Source organism: Xyrauchen texanus, chromosome 4, assembly GCF_025860055.1.
Source record: "Xyrauchen texanus isolate HMW12.3.18 chromosome 4, RBS_HiC_50CHRs, whole genome shotgun sequence".
Taxonomy (NCBI): Eukaryota; Metazoa; Chordata; class Actinopteri; order Cypriniformes; family Catostomidae; genus Xyrauchen; species Xyrauchen texanus.
Window position 1 is genome coordinate 12,913,069 of NC_068279.1, and position 26,190 is coordinate 12,939,258.

The following is a 26,190-nucleotide window of genomic DNA, read 5'->3' on the forward strand; positions in this document are numbered from 1 at the left end:
TACTCACCTTACCAAGAAACCTGTATGACTTTTTTTCTTTTATGGAACACAAAAGGATGTGTAAGGCAGAATGTTAGGGACTGACAGCCTCAGTCACCATTCACTTTCACAGTATACAAAAAGATGCAAAGATGCCAAAGTAGTTAGTCATACAGATGCGTGAACTATCCCTTTAAATATGTGACCATTGGACCAATACGCTCAAAGCTAACCAAGAACCTATGAGGTCACATCATGAAGAGCATGACACTGGGTATTAAAACAAACAAAAAACACTTTCTTTCCTCAAGGGTAAAGAATACCAAAGGTTTGCTACTGTGATTATAGATAAAGCTAAATGACAAAAACGGTTAGGCAATCAGTTTAAAATTATTCAAATTGAATTTATTAAATATATAAAAATATCAAACATAAGTTGCATTTGAAATAAATTGGTTTATCATAGGTGAAGAGTGGGAAACACAAAATGTCACTGTGACATGTTCTTCATGGATGATTATGGCTAAAAATGCATGCTCCCCCCTCATACGCCCAGGGTGCTATCTGGGTGCAGTCAAACATGAACAAACACACATGCATGAACGTGCATGCACGTAATCTGTGCTTCTGTAGACAGTCTGTTTTGTTCCCGTTTTCCAGCCGTTGCAGAATTAAATGTACCCCATTTATAGAGTTACGGTCATCCAGTTATCTGGAGTTGGCAGTTGATTTTGGTTTTCCTTTATTATCTTTCCAGTATTACACAGCAGGGGATTGTTATACTTCCTTTAAGTTTTAGAATAGTTTCCACTCAATAAACTGATGAAGAGGCAGCTTCTTCAATCAATAATGATTACTGTGTTAATTAAGTGTAATTGCAGTATGGCTACTCTGCACTTAGTGCATCAATGAAGGCTTGAGAAAGGAAGACTCCATTTAGGACAAACTGTCTGTGAATGTGATGTAGGTCTGTAGATAAGTTCAAGGGGTCAAGCAGGGGTTGTATGGTATCACACTCCCTGAGCAGCTGGAGTAGAACAGTCGCCCTGGTTAACAAGCCAGAAAGTGCGCCATGGAAACGGGGCTCTGTCAACAAACTCAGCCAATCAGGATTCAGGACGTCCCCTGGACAACAAATTAGAAGCATAGTAACTGTTTTACGTAAACATTCAAGGACTACTATGTGTCTGCAATGATAATTCTTACATTGTCATAATTACGTTTTTTTATTTAATTGTTAGGGAGTATCAGGAAGTTGACTAAATTAGGTTAATTAAAGTATGACAAGGAAAAAGAACAACGTTCATTAGAGTTCTGGTAAACACTAAATACCTAATTGAAGCTGCATACAAATTGTGAGATTCTTCCTGACAGTGGCTGCATTGTTTCGGGCCCAGTGTTCGAGGTTCTCTGCGAGAGTTGAGGATTCTGGGTAATGTTTAGCCATTTGTAACAGGTACGGCAGCAGGCACTCTGAGATCACAGATGGCTCTGCAAACACATTAGCCTCATCTCGCTCATACAGACTGTGGCACCTGACCAAAAGAGAACACAAACGAATTTAAAAACAACCTTAAATCAATGACGATAGCAGTCTACATGCCTATCTAATACTACATTTGGTCAAACTATGACCTAGATGATAAAAACATACATATAGTAATAGTGACTGATCTACTCTAAATAAGACCCGAAATGTAGTCTATGCAATTATGTGAATGCAAACGCTTCAAGTTACAAAAGCTCAATTTAATTTGTTGTTCCATTTCACTACGTGTCAAAACGCAATTGCATTCTCAACATTGCAACAAGGGGCGCTATAGTGGGTATTACTAAGGGGCAGACGGACTGGAAGGAGGGGGCCAACGGAAACCTGTTCTATATTGTAAAGCGCATCTAAACGCGTTCAGCAGGAGACATGTATATAAACAGAGATGGCACGCAACAGCGAAAGCTGTTTGGGATGGCATGAGGGTAAGTAAATGGGGGAACTATATCTTAAGTATTTTCGGTGAAAATTATGCTTCTGGCCTAACAATGATTTTTATTGCAGAAAAGCATGCCAGCAAGTATTTGCAGTGCCTGCATTTTCCAGCTTTTACTAAAGAGCTCTTATTTTCAAAAGTTATAAAGATATATTCCAAGAGGTTATCCTGAATATACATTACATTGGACAGATGCGATTTGTCTTAACTAACCTTATGAAATCATACTTTGTGTGTTGATTAACCTACTGTGTCTCTTTGGCCTGCTGCAGAATGTCATTCAGATCACAGTCAGGCAGGTGGCACACCAAGGCCTCCAAAGCACCACTGGTATCCCAGAATTCTTCCAAGAGCAGGTCCAGCAGTGAGCACAGAACCTGGTTCACCTGCATGTTGAAGCATCTTTGTGGAGCCTCAGGCTGTCGAGAACAGCAGAGCAGAGAGGCAAAGACAGCTGCCTTTGCTCTCACTTGTGGGCTCTCATCCTGAAGCAAGTAGACACCTGTGCTGATCAACCTACAAAAAGGAGTGATACAAATTTTGTCATCCATCAAATGGTATTTTGCATAATCATCAGATTACAGACTACAAACATATCTTCAGATTATAAACTGCAAGCATATCTTCAAAAACACAAGCCTAGTCTGTTGAATGTTGCACACAAAAATGGCTTGCTTGATCTATCCAGCTTCAATCTGATTGGCTAAATTTAAGCAACTAGAAACAAAGGCAGGGTTCATACAGACACCAATAAATTAAAATACAGGACTTTCAAGTACTTTTTCCAGCACCAATTTTTCATTTTCAAGGACTTGGAGTTTCCAACTTGTATTACAGATGACGTGAACGGTATTCCAGTACTTATATTTCTACATAGGACTGGGTAACAATATAATTTTGCCAATGCATAGCGATCTTCATTTGAACAATCTCATTATTGATTCTTAAATCCCAAGATCAATCTTTTACTGTATACACAACCCTCTATTACAAAAGAGGAAATCAATTGCATATGGGACCAAATTTCACACTATGCTACTAAAAATGTCTATGATTAGCCACTGGCTGGTAAATGTTTATAAATTATGTAGTATAGTGGGGAAGAAGTTAAGCACAGGTGATTTTAATGCATGTTGAGAGTAAAATGTCTGTTTGACTTGTTCCGTGGGTCCAAAGACGAGGTCCATGCATTTATATGTTATTGAATAATGTCTCTTTTAATAGTCTTTTTCAAAAACATCAAAAATTAAACATTTAATTCTAATTAATTCTCTCAGTATATGCTCACCCTCATGATATACCAGGTGTTTATGACTTACTTTCTTCACCAGAACACATTTGAAGAATAAAAAAAAAAAATATATATATATATATATATATATATATCTTAGCTCAGTAGGCCCTTAAAATGAAAATGGATGGAGATCTCTCTTTGAAGCTACAAAAATCACAGACAGTTAGCATGACCGTCATCCATTCTTTTAAAGCTGACACGATCGCTTTTGGTGCGAAAATTATAAATATTTTAAATATTATTCTAATCTATAAATCATGCTTCCATTCTGCACCGTATGATCTCCACCCTCTCCTAAAGCTTACCGGAAACAGTGATTTAGAGTTATTATTAGTAATTTAACCGCTGGAGTCGTATTGATGACGTTTATGCTGACTCTCTGTGATTTTTGGAGCGTAAAAAAAAAAAAAAAATCTCCATTCACTAGCATTTTAAGGACCTACTGAGCTAAGAGATTTTCTTCAAATGTGTTCTGGTGAAGAAAGAAAGTAACACACACCTGGGATATCATGAGGGTAAGTAAATCATTTGAGTATTTTCATTTTTGGGTGAACTATCCCTTTTAAGCCCACAGTTTTCAAACTGGGGAGGTGCAGAGATTGATGATAAATTCATCAAGTGAAATCAAAACATACATAAATAAATACTAGAAAAATGTATTGTGATTGTAAATGGCTCTCATTTAAATCTGGTCGAATGCTCAAAAATATACGCTGCTCTAAGAAATCTCCCTGCTCTTGCTCAATAACCCACACAGTTCTGACTCTGTTCATTCATATAAATATATTCTGCCTCTTTAAAAGCCTATAACATTATTGTATGTTGGAAATCTGAAAACATTGGGGGCGCGATCTTGTATATTTTCTCAGAGGGGTAGCTTACTGTCCAAGACTTTGAAAACCCCTGCTTTAAGCACTTCAAAAGGCCTTGTGTGAACCTTGTAAAAGATGTGTTTACAGGGTAACAAGCTGCTACAAAAGAGTGCTTTTGAGGAAGTACTTGATTTTTCAAAGCTTGTCAGATTACTGACATCAAGTCTTTCAAAGATACTTAGAGTTTTATTTGAAGCAAGTAGCTATATAGTAGTATATATAGTAGTTAGTAGCAAGTCAGCTATATATCAATGACCTGTAATTTTCTGAGTTAGCCTTCTCCAAAAATACTGTGGGTGGTGACTTTGCATGATGGTCAAACAGGCTTTTCCTGTCTAACTGGGCAGTTCTTGGCTTGAAAAAGCTGCAGTAGTCCAAATTTTATGTGAAAAGCAGAGGTGGAAAGTAACTTCTCTCATTACAGTACTTGAGAACATTTTCCAAATTTTTCTACTTTAAGTATAAATAAATAATAGTACTTTTACTTCACTACAGTTATTTTTTACCACAATTACAAAATACAAAAAAATAAAAAATATACAAAATATTTCTGAATTTTTGGGAATAAGAAAGTTATAAGCACTAAATCTGTCTATAAACTAAAATGCGCTGTGGGCGGCACAAAACTTCACTTGTTTTTAAGATGTTTTAACTGTGTCAAACATTTACACAATGTAGTTTGACATATATGCGGGGATATCTTGTTATATCTTGCTACTATACTGTATGTCTAAAACAAACTTTTTATATACAATGCCAATATTGTCAGAAATTAATGGGCACTGAATGCCACCGAAATGAACAAAAATATCCCCAAAATGCAAAATATGGCAGCAAAAAATGCCCACAAAATGAGTTCCTGTGTTTTATTAATAATATCCGATATAGTTACATTTACATACATTGCGATCTTCTTTATACTTTTCACTGAACATATTTTTTTTACCGCCGTCCGGTTCCTCACGCCATCGCGCGCACAGATGCCAAATGTGCGCAAGAGATGGATGTTATATAAAGGTATGAGAAATCACAAAACATAAATGTAACCAAATGCTACAATTTACTTAATAATAATACATTTCCTCCTCTTTGATACTGCATTATATTAGTTTTGTACAGTATGTTAACTTAAGAGCCAAAATACTTGGACATACATCTAAAGCAAATTTTAAGAACTCAATACTTCAGCAAATGAAAAAAAAAAAAAAAAAACTGTACTGTGATTGCCGCATGGTAGCGCAACCATTTCTAATCGTTCTAATAATAAGAACATTTTCTTCAGTACCAAATTAGCACTTTAGAATGCTTTTGTAACAAATAGGTGACACTGTATATGTTTGCATCACGGGTAAATAAACCATAATACTTTGAAATGAATGATTTTGGCAGTATTTTTGATCAATTTAATGCATCCTTGGTGAAAGGAAGCATCAATTTCTTTCAAGAACAAAACTGTTTTTGTGATCTAAAATTGGAAGCGTATATAAAATATATAATATAATTTTCATAAAGTAACTTGTAATGTAATTACTTGAGTAGTTTTTCCGGCAAACTACATATTTACTCTTACTTGAGTCAAAATATTTCTCAGTACTTCTAATAGTGAATTATTTATTCAGTAGCAGTATCTTTTACTTAAGTAAAAAAAAAAATCTGTACTCTTTCCACCACTGGTCAAAAGTCTGGCAAGACTGTCTGTAACAGGCCTAGAAAACTTGAGCTTGCAACTAATCTGCTGGGTAATGTCAGTCAGACAGCAACATTCAACATCTGTATTTAACAATTTATTTATACATAAGTCACTTCCCAAAACAGCGGAGTTAATCAGAGCACACCCCCCGTATTATACCTGGTACTGAGCTCTTTGAGTATGAAGCTGCCCGTCAGGCTTTTGCTCACCACGGTGAATCCGCACAGACAAAGAGCTTGAGCACAAGCTGTTCTAAGAGCCTCAGGAGCTTCAGGATATCTGTGCTTTTCTATTAACTTACACCAGCGCTGGAGCAAAGACAAGTCCACACTGACAGAGAGAGAGAGAGAGAGAGAGAGAGAGAGAGAGAGAGAGAGAGAGAGAGAGAGAAAAATCCTATGGTTTTCTGAGAAACATCAGGACTTAGAAGTGAAGTGTGTAATTTCTGAGCAATCAGCAGCACCAAATGGAATTTGACAAAAAAAAATTATTGTTTTCAAACAGCTTTCCCAAAAACTATTTAACGCTCCCTGTCTGACATTGTTCGGCCAAACCAAATAGTTCTGCCACTTCATGCCACTGACCAGAAGTGTTTTACAGTGCCAGAGAGCCACAGTGTTTCTCTTAAAGATATCAACCTTTCTTAATTACAGTAGTCTCATTTATTAAACGGGGATAGGAGACAATATTTTAACATTGAAAAAAATTACACACTTTACTTTAAAGGGAAACGGACAGTAATATCAAGATAAACATGTTTACAATAGACTTATGAGTTACCTTTGGGAGAGTAGCAGACTAACTGCACACAGAGCTGTGGAGATTAGCCCTGGTCCTCCTCTCTCTACCTCCAGATCACTAAACAGAACCTCCACACACTCCTGCAGCCATGCTTCCTCAAAGCCTGGGAGAGAGGGACGTGGCAGGGCCAGACTGTGTTCCTGTGGGGTCATAACCTCCACCAGTGCTGTTAGGTATGTTTCTTTGTACTCCACATTTTGGTCCAGCAATGCCTCCATTAGGTTAGACTGCAGTACAGATACACTGCTATTCAAGGGTTCCCATTGCTACTGAATGGGTCATCATCTATCATTACATATTCATAAGCTGCATCAGGCATAAGTGAATTATGTTCTACATTAAACTGACAACACAGCTGACTGGAAATCTTGCCCAAGACCAAATCCAGTCTGTTCTTAGAGATTAGTGAATATAATAACTAACACACCCCTTGTATGCTAGAATATAAACAGTGAAATAAGACCTCCAGACTATTTGGTTGACAATATTGGATTTGTGCATTAGGACTTGCAGTATAAATGCAATCTGATAGACCAGCTGCAGTCTATTATGTTGTTAATGTTAATTAAACAACCATCTTTTTTAAAGAGAGAAAACCACTCACTGCTCATCATTTTTTTTTCAAAGTTTCTTATTGCCTTTTAATTATAATGTTCTTCATTTCTAAAGTTTACTTAATACATACAGAAGCCCTTTATGATTATGAGTTTACCTGAATAATTCCTTAAAGAATTACTGTAAGTTTACTTTGCAATGTATTTTATTTAATTGGGAAACAATTTAATGCAGCATGCCATAGTTTTAATTTACTTGGTTAATATTTACATAAATGTTTAACTAAATAAAAGTGTGTGTTCAATGGCATTTTAGGTATTATTGCTGTGGTATCAATATTAGTATCAAGGTATCAAGAATCATAAAATGTTACTGGCATTGGTACGAATACAATTTTTTTTTCAGCTGCAAATTGTTGATATACATTATGCACACATTTATCTGTGTTATTATTGTATCTTAGCACAAACCCTCCTATTATCTTATAAAACTGCAACCTCTTTTAGTCCTTCGGGTCTTTTTGACCCATATTGAAAACAACATTCTTGAGCAGGGAACTCTTAAAACTCTTGACCCCACTTAATGAAATCAGTTTTATTGTGGTCCCAAAGTGTAAAATGATTTATATATACTGAATTTAAATCAGTAACAACATTTTTAAAGAATAATAATAATAATAAAAAGTTTAAAAACTTTGTCCAAGGATGTCTCATTTTAAAATATCATAACTATGTTACTACAATTTCCAAGTTAATATGCTTGTAGAAAAACAACAGTGTACATTTTAGCCTATTCCATTTTGCACATCCATTGAAACAAAAAAATCCATTCATTCCAATTTGTTGCATTGTTATGGGGATTTAGAAAGGTGCTGTAATAGTTATTTCTGCCATATAATATTTTTGGAGAAAATTGTTTTACCATTGGGGGGGGAACTTTGTGCCTTTTCTTATAAAATCAAGTTAGTAAACTTATTTTCTAACATATTACCTGTTCATAACTGTAAAAAATACTCTGGGTGTGTTTGTGTGTGGATGTGTGCATGTGTCACAAACCCTGTTTTTTCAAAAACTGCAATTTGTGGGAACCAGGTGAAGTAGGATGGCAAGATTGAGAACAATATGGGGCTCTGATCCAAAAAGATAGAAAGTGAAAGTTCCCAACTGTTTTTTCCCATACGGGGCAAAATGTCAACAGTTAAGACAACGGAAAATTTCTCTTAATCAAATATATACAAAAATGAATTTTCTTTCTAATTTTGTTTGATTTGATGGTCTTGAAAAAGTGTCATTCTACAATAACCACAACAAAATCAAGTGTTCATTATGATAAAGCAGTGCTGTAGTGATAAGGGGACAAACTTACTTTGAGTGCTCTCTCCATAACCTGCTGTACGATGGTCCCTCTCAACTCACGCTCCTCTGATACATACTTGACCAGTGAGAGCTTTACAACCATGTTGCTATTGGACAGACACTGCCACATCTGACACGCCCACTCAGGATCTCCACACAGGAAATTCACTACACTTTGGTGGAATGAAGCAGAGCCAACCTATAAACAACAGAGGCCACGTTCAAATTGCCTTTAGTACAATCTACAAAGAAAATGTAGACAGATCCAAGTGAACAAGGTATACACATGTAAAAATACATCAAATATTATATAAATATGTAGGAAAAATCACCCAGGTCCCTAGTTAATGCTGGACTGTGACTGGATCATGACATGCCTTTTTTATTATTCTTATATGTTCCTTGAGGTTTACTTATACTATTAGTATCATTCTGACCCTCTGTCAGAAACACATTTTGGTGCTGCCTCTGCTTTAAGACTTGACAATAAACACCCACTGTTCTGACTGGCTCTCTGCTCTTGACCGATCTGCTCTCTTCTTGCCACCTCACTGCTCACTGCTACTGGGCTGGGCTATGGAGGTGATAAGGTAAAGTATTGATGTGTTGTTGTGGAGGTGGTCAGATGCAAATGCCTACCACAGTGTGACATCACATTGTGGAGGAAGTGGAGAACAAGTCGTTTTAGCAGCTTGGTTTAAACAAATGCTCTTTTTGCAGTGAGGAGGAAGTTTTGAGCTCTGAAACTTACAGTATGTTTTTATAGTACAACGACTATGTTAAAAGATCAAGGCAAATTTGATTCCTCATGTCATGACCCCTTTAACACCTGTTAAAGCATTTTAAAAGTACATGAAGAGGTACCTCTATTATGTTTGGAGTCCTATGAATCTCCTGTAGCAATAGAGATGACAGTTGGGTGAGGAAAGCACCAGAACAGTAGCCTCTCAAAAGCTTCACAATATCCACATAGGCCAGTCGAACCAGTGGGCACCGTTGCCTTGACGATGCCAACCACAGTCCGCATTCAAACCTTTCCACAATCTCATTGATGGAAGACAAACTGTTTAGAAAAACGAAAAGTCAGATTGTAATATGTTGAATTTGAAAAATGTTTAGAGTATAAACAACACATCTGGCTGATACTTATAATAATGCTTTAATTGTTTAGATATTTGTGTTTTCAGAGGGGGATAATTTGTTCACAAAATTATTTATGTAAAACTGACAACAAAAAGTGTCAGGAAGCTTCAGATAGCTTCCTATGTCAGCCAAAATGCTATTCGCCTTTACTCTTACGTGTTAGTCTTCATTGCTCTGGTCAGTATGGATCTTATCTGCAGGAGTTGGCCATGCAGTCTGTTGTGACAGCACGGCGCATCCGGTGATTCTGGCAGCTTTTCCACCAACTGCAGGACAGTTGCCAGATATTCTGCTGGTGTTATCATAGCAACTAGGGCCCTTGATGACATCACTCGTACGCCATAGACTGGGCTGGCAGCAAGGAGGAATAATGGCGGAAGAAATCTTGACAGGACACTGAGGAAAACCAAAAGACACCAAGCAAAATAAGACATCCATATGACAAATTCTGGGCAAAAGAATTGAAAAGGGAACACGGTTATTTACTTATTTAAATTTCCATTAAATATATTTTTTGGTATTATTATATCATAACATTATGACAGGAACAGGAAGGGATCTACAATTCAATCATAATCATAAGGAACACTACAAAAAAAACTTCTTATAATATGTATCTATTTATATACACAATATTATAGAATAAATGTATTTGAAACTTTTGGTGCTTTTCCATCAACAGTTATACAGTAGATACCAATTATAAAGGACGAACATGTACTACATTTTTTAGGACCGTTTTTTATTTTATTTTTTATTGCGTTTAAAGCACAAGAAAACATGGCAAATGCAGCAAATGGGAATCATGAGTTGCCACGTCACTTTTAAAGCCGTTTTACCAGCACGGTTCTCTGTCTTGAGTATGGTTAGCTAACCTGAAAAGTATGTTCTACAGGTACTTACAGTGCTCAGAACAATTTGGTCTGATGATCGGAAATGCACCATTTGAATAAATATAAAAGATCTCAGACAAAATAAGGCTGCTATGACTGCACCATCGTACCGTGTCTGCTCCTCGGCACCAGGCTGTAGTTTGGCAAGTAGTGTGAGCACAGGGTAGAGTGATGGGTGAAGGAGAAGTGTGGCATCATGCAGGTCTTTTGCTGCGCTTTCTAGCGCCCCCTGGAGGAAGGGCTTTAGGGCTGGATAGAGGTTAAAGAACGATGGGGAAGACATGCCGGATTTAGTAGAGCCCTCCTCACCGGCCGGCTGCTGACCCAACATTCGGGTGCAGAGGGAACCTATGAGTCAAAGTCAAGACCAGGTCAAAGGGCAACATGTGACTACTTCATACAGGTTGGAAGAAGAACAATTGTAAGTGAGGCTGGCTGTGTGAGTGCAGGCTGATAATCGTACTGTAAAGCTGCAGGGCTGCGTTCCTCATGGCCCAGCATCGTGAACTGAGAAGTGTGAGAGACAGTATAGCAACAGCAGGGGTGTACTGCAGAATGGCCACACCAAGGCAAGAGCCCTTGACCAGAGCTTGAAGAGTGTGAACAGCACAAACCTGTGAGAGAGGAATGCGATGAGACATCATGAATAAAAATGACAGAAACACAAAACAGACTTTCACAATTTAAAGCAATACACAAACAAGAAATACACATTAGCAATGTAAATTTTCTGGGAATAGGAGATATAGAATGTGCAGATGAATATGACATATGCAATAGTAAATAATAAAGTTTTTCATGGCACAGGTACTAATTTCTGCAACATACGTCTGATCCAGCATAAATGACCAAAGTTTAGCTATAAAACTCAGGCTTATCGGTTCTGTGAACTTCTAACTATCTGTTAGCCAATTGGCTAGCTCACGTGTGACATGTTAAGCCAATTGGCTCGCATGGTGTAGGCTGATTGGTCCTCTGACATGATTACTGACATTTATATCCCTCTATTTGTCTAACATTTAAATGGCTGTTTGCAGATAAGCTGGTTTCACTGCAGCGAGCTTCTCCACCCCATCTTCACTTGTCTAGATCTGCTAACATGGGGATTGTTTGTAATGTCTATTTATGCAGCAACATGTCTAATGTGCTCGATGCAGCATGTCTTGCACTTTGTCTAATTGTGCAGCAGCACAACCACATGCTTAATTCAGTATGCCTGTGTATTTTCAAACAGTAGCAAGTCTCAGTAATAGCTCTGGAGCAGCAGCAGCGTAGCAGATCTCTCCGCCATGACCAATATCCAACCAACGTCATACCCAAATTAACATGCCAAACCTTTCCGAGAGTTGTCATCGCTAAACTGTGGAAAACGTAAAGTCGGCATGAAATCAAAATGGACCATATTTATTGTGAACGATTCATCTATGCTTATTTTGTCATTTTATAAAAAACAAATTGACCTCGTAAACTTGAATCAAAATGACATAATGCTCTTATGTTCATATGACTGACTCTTCTTTGCTGACGTATACAAGTGCTAGTCAGTATAAATCCCGTCACATCAAGTGTCATTCATGTAATCAAACATGATTTTAGAGCAGTTAATGCAGATATAAAGAGTTGTTTCTTTGGCTGTTTCCCAAACAAAACCCTGTTTCCTCCCCAAACTATCTTGGTTAAGGGCTCGCTGGCTTGAATTGACATTTTGAAGAAGGAAAAACTGTGAATACTGGGTTGAGTCAAGGCATTTAATGCATGAGTGCTTCCAGAGGTGATCGCTTTGGAGTGGAGAAAGCGGTTAGAGTTTATTCATATTATTTTAATGCAGGCATCTTTTGGAGGTATCTTGGGATGTACAGCACGAGTAAGTGTTCTTTTTTCCCCTATAAATTTAGTGTATTGCGATTAAAAACTTTGTAATATTGTGATCTTATACTCATTTGTTTCTCAGCGGCAACAGCCAAGTCGTAAGCAAAAACTGCCATGCGCGTTTATGGGCTGGTTATGCATGAATATTGTTGGTTACATCATTAGTGTGTTGAGATCGCTGCTCAAATTCCCTAGTAACTGGCTCTGGCACAAGCAGCACAGTGGAAGGGGTGTGTGTGTGTGTCTGTGTCAACTGCAAACTCGCATTCAGATCTGTATGTGATCATTCCGATATGCAACGCCCACTTTTCATAATCCAATCAACAACTGATGGATAAACTTAAATTGCCGGCCTAAATTTTTTTTCTTGTTCAATAAGTTGTTTCACTCTGATATACCATACAATAAAGAAGTCGGTTGCAACTTCCGTTTCATGCGGACTTTAATGGGTGAATGGTAAACTGCACCTGTGGCAGGTCAAGGGTTTGGTCCCAATCCTGGGGTAGTGTTGCTCTGGCCATGTCCAGCAGTGTGTTTATGGTGTTGGCCAGTAGGGGGCGGGATTTGCTGGAGTCCTCAGCAGCTAAAACACCCAAAATCAGCATGGGCAGCCCTGCAGCACGACGTGTGACTGACATACTACGGGGCGACTGGAGAACATACAAGCCCTGGAGAGAGAGAGAGAGATAAAAAAAACTTAGATTCTTGTTGCAAGAAAAAAAAGTTACTCATTGACTTTAAGACCCTCTCTGTCTAGCCATGTGACTTATCTCAATACAAACACCCAATGACACTAACACATTGTAAAATGTAAACTACCACAAGCATCTCCGCAAATTAGTAAAATAGAGCCGGATAACACTAATCAATTAAAACAGTTTCAATGGCAAACCTGTTGTAATATAAGGGTAGGGATTTCTCTGATCTCTGGATCATTGCTGCTCAGGAGAGCCCTGCAGAACTTAGTGAAGCCAATGCAACAGCCTTCTACTGCCCCCTAATGGAAATAGAGAAAAAAAGCAAAATGAGAGAAACAAGATCACACACGGACACAGATACAAATGTTACTACTATGTGATTAACTGAAGATTTTTTTTTTTACTTTACTTTGTTTTACGATGTCAACTTGGAAAAAGTACATTTGACTGATTTAAGCTTTAATTGTACTTACCCAATGTCTACATTTCAGAATGATGTCTTTAAACACCTTTGAAGCTCTTCTGAGTTCTTCCACAGTTAACAGCGTGAAGTCCTCACACAGGATTCTCTCGACTAGGGAGCCCAGAAAAATCCCTATTTCCTATCAAAGGAAAGGAACAAACATTGCAGAAGATCGTCCTTTCTAAGTTTCAAAATATTCTCTCTTTTGCAATTCATAACACCTTAAGTGCAGATACCACAGCTTTATTCAGTACAATGTACTTTCTGGCTCAACATATATAAATCGTAACTTGCTTTAACTTCTCATTTGTTCTGTAGCTGTACAATCATCTCAGAGATCATCGAGCAGTTTTACCTTTAATGAGACCCAGCAGCAGGTCAGCACCAGACTATGCTCCTCAGAGAGCAAAACATTCTCCTCTCCATCCTCATCAAGCCCTGCCCCCGCAAGCCCAGCCTGACCAATCAAAGAGCTGATTGCATTTCCCATGTCACAGAACGATGGAGGCACCTCTGTAACAAAACGAAAAGTGTTCTTTAATAAGAAATTCTGTTAAGCCACATCATTTTGTGATCTTTCACCAACGAAAACATAAAAATATGTAATAATTAATATTAGAGGTAAACCCATATATCGGTTTTACCGAATAAATTGGTGCTGATAGTTGGTTTTTGAAACAATGGTTATCAGCCAAAATATACGACGATAGTAAAAATAAAAATAAAATAAAAAGATTGATTCCTCTGTGTTACTGTGGCCAGCGCTGGAGGATTTGACAGTTGGAACGGCTTGGTTCTACAGTATAACAGCGGCCTCTAGAGGTGAAGTAAAAACAATCATGTGGGGATTTGCTGTGTCTAAATCTTTAATCATTGACACATTTCTTCCATATTTTTATCCTCACTTCAATGCATTTTTTAAAATGTTTTCTTAGATAATCAAGTGTTCTAAATTGAAGCGAGGGAAAACAAAGAACAGTGCGACTATATGGAAACATGCATGAAGAAAAACATCATCTGTTGAAATATATAGTTACACTGGTGATGAGCCACAGCATTAAAACCACCTGCCTAATATTGTGCAGGTCCCCCTTGTGCCACCAAATCAGCGCCATCCCCCATCTCAGAATATCATTCTGAGATGCTATTCTTCTCACTACAATTGCACAGAGCGCTTATCTGAGTTACTGTAAACTTTGCCATTCTCTGTTATCCTCTCTCATCAACAAGGCATTTCCATCCACAGAACTGTCGCTCACTGGATGTTTTTGGTTTTTGGCACCATTCTGAGTAAATTCTAGAGACTGTTGTGCATGAAAATCCCAGGAGATCAGCAGTAACAGAAATAATCAAACCAGCCCATCTGGCACCAACAATCATCCATGTGATTATCATATCAGCCAATCATGTGGCAGCAGTGCAGTGTATAAAATCATTTATATACGGGTCAGGAGATTCAGCTAATGTTAATTTTCACATCAACCATCAGAATAGGGGAAAAAATGTATCTCAGTGATTTGGACCATGTCATGATTGTTGGTGCCAGTATTTAGTATTTACTCAGAATGGTGCCAAAAACAAAAAACATCCAGTGAACAGCAGTTCTGTCAATGGAAATGGCTTGTTGATGAGAGAGGTCAACAAAGAATGGCCAGACTGTTTCAAACAGATAAAGTTTACAGTAACTCAGATAATCGCTCTGTACAATTGTGGTGAGAAGAATAGGATCTCAGAATGCAAGGGGACCTACACAATATTAGGCAGGTAGTTTTATTGTAGCTGATCAGTGTACATATACAGTATAAATAATCTGGTTAATATATAGACTATTTAACTCTTTTATTTGTTAAAAGATTGGAATATAGAGCCCTGTAATGGAGCCAAGTCGCCATCATTTCAAAATAAGAGCCCCTTGCGTGTTCTGGCTTGTTTATAAATTAAAGTCCCACATTATGCACCAAATCTGACATTTTTTGGTTATTATTGGGATTGTGGTTTAACAATAAATCCTAGGTTTTATTAATTTTGGACTTTTGTAGCCTCTGTGTCTGTGCCCGTCACAGTAAGGAAAGACTAAGAATCTTTTCTAAGCAATTTTAAAAACAATCGGCCGATTAATGGGTTACCCTCATCGGCAAAATCCACTATCGTTCGACCTCTAATTTATAAGCATGTTCTTGAAGAAGTAATGGTAAAAGACTGACTTCCTTAATTACCCAATAATTTGTATCTAACCTTTGTCCTCAGTATCCTGGTCTCCATACAGCACACCCAGCAGCAGTAGAGTGATCTTCTCTAGTAAAGACACAATATCTCCTGCAACACTGCAGTCTTCTGACTCCACCAACATCCTTGGCACCTCCAGCAGGCCCCTCTTGAGAGCGCTTACAATACCTGAAGTAATACAGTAAAACACACAATTAATGCTATTGTGGAGTATACCTAGGCCAGTTCACTTTGTTTCTTCTTTAGATTTTAATCATTGCTCAAAGGATCACATACTATTATGTTTTGCATGTAAAAGGGCTTCTGTTTCCTAGTTAAAATTCACCAAGTAGACATAAGATGGTGTAAGACTATTATTTCGAAGTTTAGCTAATTTTATTGGCTCTGACCATGGATGGGTGTTGTGCGAGCTGCAAGGAGCATATCGCTCTTGGCAGTGAGATAATGAAGCTCCAGTTTATTCAGAAGGAACCTGATCAGCTGTGACTGCTTCTCCCCCTCTTTAAATGCCCCATCAACCCTGCACTCCAGAGACAAACACACAACTGTAAGAACAGTCAAGAATAACAGACATGCATCCTATGTATACCAATACTGCTCAAATTATATGGACAGAGGTCACATCAGAACAGACTAAAGTGATGTCTGCTCACTTCTGGAGTAGCAGTTTGATCATCAGTGCTCCCATCTGGGCCTCTTGGACTCGTGGACTCTGGACGAGCCGTTCTGCCTGGCTGAACAGCACAGATGTGACATCATCAGGGAGCGATGGAGGGAAAAACCTGAGCAGCAGCTCTGCAGACAGCTCACGGATCTACGGGGACAATCATACATCCATCAGTCAATCACATTACATTAATGAACAGTTTTAACTGTGCATATATTAATTCAGTTTTACCTCATTAGTTGAATCTTCCAAACAGCAAATCAAAACAAGCATCTTTGACTTTGAGAAGAAATCCCACTTTCCTCTCTCTTTAGCCCAATTTATAAGTGTAGACATATTTGCTGAAAAAAAACAAAAACATATCTAAAATACATACATATATACATTGAACATAAAATATCAATAAATAGTCAATATTCATACAAACTATTATGACTTTAAAATAAATTACAGGTCTGCTATGAAGTCTTCAACAATTTTGAAATTAAGATACTATACTAACAGACTTACAAATAATAATAAAAAAAGAGTTTTAGGAGTGTGGTGGTACCATGATGCTGTGATGATATCAGATGGAAATACCATGGTACTTTGATTTACTGTATATCATAGAACTCCATGACTAACACATACATGTAACATTCTATTTACATGGTTCTCCAAGGTACTTCAAAGAATGCCATAGAACTGCCATTGTACATGTCCAATGTACACCATATACATAACATGGTATTGCCATGTCACATTTTTGTTAGTGTTTTGTTACCAGGTGGTTGTCCCTTCTTCCTGTCTGGACTCCAGGTGTCTGTGCATGTCTCCAGTACTGCAAACAGCAGGAGCAGAATGCTTTTCTTCCTCTGATAGCTGCTGTCAGGAGTCAAATACACCCATGACAGCTGTGCTAACCAGTCAACAAAATCTGAAGGAAAATGTAATGAAAATATATATAATGAAAATGACATATTATATATGATCACACTAAAGCAGGCATTCATTTTTCAGCAAATGAAAACATTAGCGTGATGCTCAATGCTCAACAAGGGAATGGCAGGAAGTCCTCTAAACAATATAGAGAAAAATATATATATAAATATATAAAAAAAATAAAAAATAATCCCAACAACATTGTAAAAATATTGTTGACAATATTTGAAATTAATTAATGGAGTAAAATTAATCAAAAGTATATATTTTTCAAATAAGTTTAATTAAGTGTTAGTACAATTGCACAATAAAAGCCAGTTATTTTTAATTTTGCAAACATGTTTTTATAACAGCATATTTTGGGGAACTCAGCATCTAAAAGTTTGAAAATGCTTGGCTTAGGAAGACAAACATGTCCAGCAAAATGTAAACTGTTGGATTCACTTACTATCATACTATTCTTACAATATCTACCATAACTAGATTGGCAGAAATAGTAAGACTAGTATGGTAGTATGAAATTCTGAATTTAGTACAAATTTACTTAGTGCAATTGTAAACTTGTGACTTTAAATTAGAGAACAGGAAAAACATCTGCAGAAAAACAAATTATTCTCAACATTCCTTACCGACTCCTTGTTTCAGCTCTGCCTCTTCTTCCTCAGTAAGCCCTTTTTTACTATTATGACCCTTGATAATTGCCATACAACTGTCTCTTATTCTCACCAGGAATTTCCTCAGCGCTGCCTGGAGATGTTGGCGGAACGGTGACGATTCGCTGTTGAGATTGAGTGGTATGAAGTTTCTCAGAGCACAATATTCCACCTGTGATGGGGCTTCTTTAGTTTTTGGACTGCAGCAGAGCAGGTTCAACGCTGCTAGGCGGACACTATCATCCAGAGACGATAGAGCAAGATGAAGGGTTTTGAGAAAATGGGGGCTGTCTGTAGCCCAGAGGGATTGTCCACTTGTGGCCCGTTGAACGCTTATGATAGAGGCCCATGCATGAAGGTGACCAGAAGCTGTGGGGTCCAGAGCTGAAAGCAGACTGTTAAAAGCACCTGGAAATGTCCGTAGTGTGGATGACAGAAGATGGCCAGAGGCATTATTTTGTAGTAGAGTCAGATCTGAAGTCAAAGCTTCAAGGATGATTGGTTGCCATCGCTGAGCCCACTGATTGGCTAAATCTTGGTCGGTGGGCAGAGCTTTCTGGGATGCATAAATGGTAAGCTCACGCTTCTGTTCCTGGAGGAAAGATCTGTAGACTTCTGATGCACACGGAGAGAGGTGATTGGTGGAGAGGCATTTTAGGATGTGAGAGGGAAGGGCAGGATACAGTTCCAAAACCTTTTAGGATGAAATATTTCAGAGCCAGTAAGTTAGTAACTAAAGGTAGACTGATATATCTGTTTTACTGATTAATCGGTGCCAATAGTAGCTTTTGGAACTATCTGTTATGATCGGCAAACTCTATGTAGATAGTTTCCGATAGTTTTTTAATATATTAAACATTTTTGGAATTCCTCAATAAACCTCATCTGATGAAATATATATACTACACAAAACTGATGAATATCTGATGAATATATAGATTAAAAAAGTGAAAAAAAAAATTAAGGAATAGTTTGCGACATGCACAAATAATGCAAATCTGCAAAAAACAGAAGAACTCGGTTCTTTCGTGAACGTGCATAGCAGGGCTGGTGAAAGTGAAGATTTATAGTAAAAAAAGGACTTAAAATAGTGATCTGTTTCTCACCCACACCTATTATTTAGCTTCTGAAGACATGGATTTTATCACTGGAGTCATATAAATAACTTATGCTGCCTTTATGTACTTTTTGGAGCTTCAAAGTTCACCATTCATTCACTTCACACCAAGAATGGATGAATGCTAAATCCACTCTTTTATACCACACGGAGGCAAATACACCACTCTGAAAGCTGAATATGAATATTTATTTTGCGAACCTGCACAAAATGTAAATGTACAAAATAACAGGGTTAATGTACAAGAGAATATTATTATTTTTGTCATCTTACCTTGTTTGTGCCTGCATATGGTAAAATTGCACATAAAGGTGAATACTTGGCTTTGGACTCCCAGGGCAGTTCTGATATCCTGTGCAGTAACTCCACATAAAGTCTTTTCTCAGTGCTCCCAAAGTGCAAACAATCCTTCTCATAGATCTCCATAAAGAGACAGAAAGCACTTCGTGCCACCTCGGCAACACCATCCAACTAGAAAAGGGTAGTTGATATGAAATGTTCAGCACAGACAGCATTCCTGTACCTGTCTTCTGCTGAGTTCTATTATGTTTATTATTGTTAAATGCAAAAAAAAAAAAAAAGACAGCAGTGTCTTGCAATCTGACATGCCATATATGAATTATTTTTATTGCACGGCGTTCTGGAATACTTGATTCTGATTCGTCAATGGCACCATCTAGAGGTCTGATATCGCTTAGTAACAACCGCACTTCAAGACATTAAGACATATCAGACCGCTTATCCGGCTATTGCGAGTCATCTTTCCTGCTTTTTGGATCATTGTGTCATATCTACATGCTAATAATTAAAATTGATTTCAAATGATTGTTTCATGCCCATTTATTTATATATTTGGCATGTAGTTTTGTAATAGGATGCATAACAAGCAGTCAGATGGTCATTATTTACAAATGAAATACCAACAGAAGTCCAAAGCAAAACAGAGGTTGATTTCACTTGTTCAACGATTTATTACTTCTCACATAATAACATAATTTCAACACAAATCAATCTTTCATGCCCATTTATTTATTTATTTGGTTAGTAGCTTTGTGGAGTCCTGATCATCCTGTAAGGGTTTATTTTGTGATGACAAACGGCTGACTGTTCATTATCCCTTACTTTAATATTTTTTTTATTCTAACAAATGTAATTCTTGAGGAAATATTTGTCTAACCTTACACTAATTGAGACTACATGGAATATGTTTTTGTAATATTTGCTACACTACAGGATTGAAATGAATAACTGAAGAAATGGGGAACATATCCATACCATTTTAACCTAAACTCTTTATACAAAAAAAAAAATATTTTTTTTTTATTTTTTTATTAAATAATAATAATAATAGTAATTTGTCAGCTACCCAAACACATTTGGAAAAAGCTTATCTGGAAGATAAAAATGGCTGATTTGATTAATTACTGGTTGTTTACCTGTTAGCTTTTGTCTTACCGGGCTCTCAGCATTGCTCCAGATGATCTGTGTAAGTTGCTGTTGGAGGTTTGAATCTAAAGGAGAACCAGTAACTTCCCAAACTTCACTGAGACACTCTTTCACCCTCTTTAGCCAAATGGTAAATACTGCAAAACATTAATACAATCATGGCTTTCTCTACCACATCCATATGCATACACACCAATCAACAAGATCAAAGACACCAGAGAGCTTGTACCTTGGAAAACATAGAAATGACAGTCAAGCTTTTCCTCACAAAGAGCAGAAATGAGGGGGAACAACCCATCCAGAAGTAGACAAGCCTGATAAAAACAATATAAAATCAAGCAATTTAATTTTGCACATTTCTGGACTATTCTTATTGAAAGAAGTCTATGTGCACATGTACCCCTTGGTTGCCACGGTGACTGACAAGGCTGTCATTTCTGCAGCAAGTTAACAGCCCCCTAGATACAGCCAGCCTGTCAACCCCATCCTGACCTCTAGGACGGCAGTCCACTCTTAGCTCTCCTGCTGTCAATCTCCATGGTTCTGAAATGCACAAAAATGTATGAGAAATAGGGAAACAAGTAAATCAGTAAATCCTGTAAACTAGAATATATATATATATATATATATATATATATATATATGAGAGCCATTTAAATATAATACAACAATTATTTCCGGTCTTCGAATCTGATTGGGCGAGAGACGTTCCATGAGCACTGATGGTCTGACACCATCAGCACTCTGACGCTTCACTGCGTTTGCAGATCTGTTAAGAGCTATGGTTTTGTCTTTTTTTTTACATTACATATGTTAGCCAGCAGGTGGTGGCAAAAGATAATTTTTGTGTGTAATAAGAGACTGTTAGGTGATGTGAAGTGAATCCGCGTGTAGCGTTTCATACAACAGCTCCTTGTGATCACTCACTACACTACTAAATCTAGGAAATATCTTTAAATGGCTTTAGCATTAGGGCTTATCACAGCTGAGAGACACACAGACTAATTAATTACACAATAGGTGCTGCTTAAAATGGCAGAGGACATTGTGGTTTCTATAGTGATCGACTCTTGCCCACCGGCTCCTGCGAAATACTCCCTCTTGGACGCAATTTTTCCACTGAGAAAGCTGACACCATCTCTGCTTGGGTGTGGCAACAGGTGATTTCACACGCTCAGTCTCTCTCTCACACACACACACACACACACACACACACACACACACACACACACACACACACACACACACACACACACACACACACACACACACACACACACCCTTGTTTATCCAATAACTTGTTTGAAACAGCACAAGCCGTGATACTATTTCTGAAGGGACATTTTTGAATTACTAATGGAGGCTTGGACGCATCATTTGATTTGAACCAGCTACGGCAGATTCTGATCCATCGCGTTAGAAAGTAGCTCCATGCACAAATGCGTTTTTTATGACTGTACTCAATTTTTCCTCATTTTTAAAAACGTACTTTTTCATTGAACTGTTGTATATAAGCAATATCACACTCGCAATCATGCAATATGGCCCTAAATCAGCACTGCTGTGATTACCTGCGGCCTCGTGCCTGTGGTAGTGCTGATGTAGGGCCATATCGCACTCTTGCCTGTGTGATATTGCTTAAATATATATATATATGATGTAATAATATCAATGAAACAGACTATATGGAATCGGTTTATTGCATGTAAGCATTTAAACAATCAGAACCTATTTGTGGAAGTTCATACACCTTTACGTGATCAGATGTTCACCTGTGTTGGTGATCTGCAATAGACTCCAAGCAGCTGATTCTGCACACTGACTGTCTGTCGCCGTGTTGATAAGCATAGCAACCGCAGTGCCTGCCAACAACCGTGTCTCTCTGTTGGAAACCTGGGGAACACAATCATGAAAAAAAATTAAGCTCTGTATCATATTCTATTTGACCTCTGCAAAATGACACGCAACACAGACATTGATGTGTGCAAACACTTCCAAAATAACACACCTTTCCAAAGAAATCTAAATTGTGTGACAAGTACAAACCTCTCCTAAGATGATGCTCATCAGGAACTCCAAAATATCTCTCACACTCATATTTACACTCTCCTTACTGTAAACCAATGGCGCCACCTGTCCATGCAACAGCTGAAACACCTGCAAACACACCTGAGGAAAATGTAACAGGTGCTGTGAGTATACAAATCAACACTAATTCATGAAGTAAAGCTTCTAAATGGCGAGTGTAATAACTGGGTTGTGACCTTGACCATCTGGTAACACAATGGTCCATTTCGTGCTGCTTCATCCAACATAACAATAGGAATCAGTTCAGCAACTTTCCTAAGTAGGGTAGTACATTCTGCCTTCAGAACTTCTCTTCCAACATTGCTGTCCTCCAAGAACATACCAGCTGCATTAGAAAACACACCACAGATATTGTAACACAACAAATATAACTCCATAAGGGCTGAAAACAATTATTGTACCATTATTATACAGATCTGCAAAATAGCAGTTAAATGTATGGTCCGGGTTTAACACAAGTTAATCTCTACAGCATTTGTGGCATCATGTTGAACTGATTTAAGTCGCATACAAAAATCATCTTTATTTTAAAAATCAAGAAATTCATAATAAAAATACTGGAAACGTAAAATCTAAAGTAAATGTGTATTCTCAGGACATTTTTTTTACTTATTTTTTTAATAATTTCTTATAAATATATATATATATATTTTTAAATGCATGCTCTATACTTGGCAGCACATGTAACTTAACCTGTCCTCAGCAGTAGGTCACAATGTTAAACTGCCAAACAGAGTGTTTAAATACGCAACAAATTCATAAATATAAATATCAGATGAAAGGTATGTATCTGTAAGACATCAAAAAATACAAAGTAAACCTTCAATTTTATTTTCCATAAAAAAACTATCAAGGTTGTGTCCTCACATTGCGTCAACTCTTGTCAGATTTTTTTATAATACTGAATAAATTAGACATTGTCTTGGTCAGTGTGGCAGCGGGGGCGTGGTCAAGCGCCCGTCCGGGAGAGAGAAGCGGTAAGGGCGCTCACACCTGGGCCAAATTATGACTAACACCTGTCTCTAATTTCAGTAGAGTGAGGAGAGCGGTTAAAAGGCCAACAGCCGGAGAGCAGAGAGAGAGGGGAACAGAGCAAGCCAACTGAGTGCGCTTGTGTGTGTGTGTGTGTGTGTATATATAAAGTGGTTGTCAGACAGACGAATAAAAATCCCTTACCTTACGTTGTATCCTCCGTTTCTTGTCCTCCTTCCTGTGAGGGTGTCACAGTCAGCTATAACCAAAGAATACCCCTTTCCCACTTCCCGATCATTGCGGATGCAACAGGACACATGGTCTGGTAAGTTTTATATTTTATTCTATTAAACAAAACATGTTTAAGGCTCTGCAGTCACAGCTTTTACATGTCAATTCCATCATACCATTATGATAATTTCTGTCAAGAATTGTGGAATAATTTTGGCATTTGAGTTTAGGTTATAGAAGCAGCTTCAATTGAGGACAAAACTAAATGGCTCCAGAATACAAAACATGGTCAGAATTTTGAGAATAGTATGAAAAAGAAAAAATTATATAATGTATTTCATCACTTAACTCCTTTCCTGAACACTATTATTGATAATCAAAGACTTCACACTCTGGATGGATCAGATTAAAATAGTATGCTATTTAGTGTCTGATGGAGTTGACACAAATTCCAAAAAGATATAATTATGAAGTGAATAAATGTAAATTTAGTTTTTTATAAAAACCTGCTCCCTTCCATGGTTCATTAGCCGACACCCTTTTAAAGTGAATGGATTGGCCTCATTCACTACCATTGTAAGTGTCTTACTGTTGCAGCATTTATTTTTTTAAATGAGGAACGAGCCAATTTCTTGTAATCAACATTATGCCACAAATGCTGTTGATTGGGCTTAATTTGTATTGAACATTCCTTTAACAAATAAGCACTCACCTATATGAAGGTCTTTTATTGAAAGCACCTACAAAACATATGGTGAATTACTAATCAAAGCCAAAGCATGAGCAAAATATCTTGTATACGTTTTGTCCTTTAAATATTTGTATTCTTACTTGCTGCTGGTGCAATAACTCGTGAAGACATAGTTGAACCTCCTTTAAGACAACAGAGTTATTTACTTCAGCCAAAACTAACAGCATCTGTAATGGAAAGTAAAGTGCACATCAATTGAAGGGAATGGAAACAAGAATTTCATTTATTTGCCAATATAAACCCAAAGGTAGACATTACTTGGTCTAATTTACGGCAGGCTGATGAAGTGGTCACTGCTTCTAACTGCAAAGTCAAGAGAAGCTGAACAAGTTGATGAAGTCCAGCAGTATGTACTGAATGAAGAGCTTCCTTTGGGATCTTCTGCAGGATCTGTGATGCCTCCTCCAGTGAGCGCTCCCTGCTCCGTTTCCCTGTACTCCTGCCATAAAAGGAATTGTTCACTTAAAAATGAAAATTCTAATTTATTTACCCTCATGCCACCCCATATGTGTATGAATTTCTCCTGCAGAACAAAAACAAAGATTTTTATTCGGTCCATACAATCGAAGTCAACAGTGTCCACAATTTTGAAGCTCTGAAAAGCACATATAGGCAGCATAAAAGTAATCCATTGAACTCCAGTGGTTAAATCCACGTCTTCAGAAGAGTTATGATAGGTGTGGGTTAGAAACAGTTCAATATTTAAGTAATTTTCCCCTACAAACTCTCCTCCCTGCCTAGTAGGTGGCGTTATGCACAAATCATGCAAATCACCTTAAAAGAAAAAGAGTTTGAATGTAAAAGTAGAGATTTACAGTAAAAAAAAAAAAGGACTGATCTGTTTCACTCTCAGCTATTATATAACATCTAAAGACATGCATTAAACCACTGGAGTCGTATGGATTACTTTTATGCTGCCTTTATACACTTTTTGGACATTCAAAGTTCTGACCACCATTCAGTTGCACTGTATGGACCTACAGAGCTGAGATATAAAAATCTCTGTTTGTGTTCAGCTTTTTCAGAGAGAAAGTCATACACAGGTATGGCATGTGGGTAAGTGGACCAGAGAATTTTCATTTTTGGGTGAACTATCCCTTTAAAATCCATTATTTAGCATGCAGTGCTTCAGAACAATGTACAGCTATTGTAAACAATGCGACAAAATCAATAATTCAGAAACACAGTGAGATTCAAAGCAGATTTAAAAGGACCTTCATTTCAGATTAAATCAACGGTTTATGTATCGAACGCACAACAGTATAACATTTAGTAGTAATTGATGGCAAATTGTATTATTAAATGTTAACATCTCTATAGCAACTAGTCACCTGGCATTTTCTGTAAGCTTTTGCAGAAAAATCTTGAGCTTGTCTTTAGCACCGGGTGATATATGAACCTCCAAAAGGAGAGAATCGAGAATTCCGTCAACCTGCCCACCAGGAAAGTTTCTAATTGTCATTGTTGCATTAAAAGCAGCGAGAGTTTAGACTTGTCAACTCAAACTGGTGTGTACAC

At 37.5% G+C, this 26,190-nt stretch overlaps 1 protein-coding gene across 1 annotated transcript; it reads right to left on the reverse strand.

Annotated features, from left to right (window-relative positions):
• Positions 1 to 395: 395 nt before the first annotated feature.
• On the reverse strand, positions 396 to 26,189 carry si:ch211-225b11.4 (thyroid adenoma-associated protein homolog). Its single transcript, XM_052123633.1, has 31 exons — positions 26,004 to 26,189; positions 24,931 to 25,111; positions 24,753 to 24,839; positions 24,634 to 24,661; positions 22,895 to 23,043; positions 22,677 to 22,799; positions 22,403 to 22,523; positions 21,031 to 21,173; positions 20,860 to 20,944; positions 20,640 to 20,767; positions 19,458 to 19,655; positions 18,044 to 18,761; positions 17,257 to 17,409; positions 16,722 to 16,831; positions 16,477 to 16,637; positions 16,213 to 16,343; positions 15,833 to 15,991; positions 13,953 to 14,110; positions 13,608 to 13,736; positions 13,329 to 13,433; positions 12,904 to 13,104; positions 11,031 to 11,181; positions 10,678 to 10,915; positions 9,831 to 10,070; positions 9,396 to 9,594; positions 8,542 to 8,730; positions 6,601 to 6,848; positions 5,980 to 6,150; positions 2,214 to 2,480; positions 1,312 to 1,514; positions 396 to 1,104 (listed from the first exon to the last, which is right to left on the reverse strand). The coding sequence occupies exons 1-31, from the start codon at positions 26,132 to 26,134 to the stop codon at positions 866 to 868; spliced, it is 5,544 nt and encodes a 1,847-aa protein (XP_051979593.1). The 5' UTR covers positions 26,135 to 26,189; the 3' UTR covers positions 396 to 865.
• Between the last annotated feature and the right edge of the window lies 1 nt (position 26,190).

Coding starts and splice junctions, on each gene's coding strand:
- si:ch211-225b11.4 (XM_052123633.1), bottom strand. CDS start 26,134: ATGACAATTAGAAACTTTCCTGGTGGGCAGGTTGACGGAATTCTCGAT. Junction 9,595..9,830: donor AGAGCAATGAAGACTAACAC/GTAAGAGTAAAG, acceptor TTTTCTAAACAG/TTTGTCTTCCATCAATGAGA. Junction 6,151..6,600: donor AGTCTGCTACTCTCCCAAAG/GTAACTCATAAG, acceptor TCTCTCTGTCAG/TGTGGACTTGTCTTTGCTCC.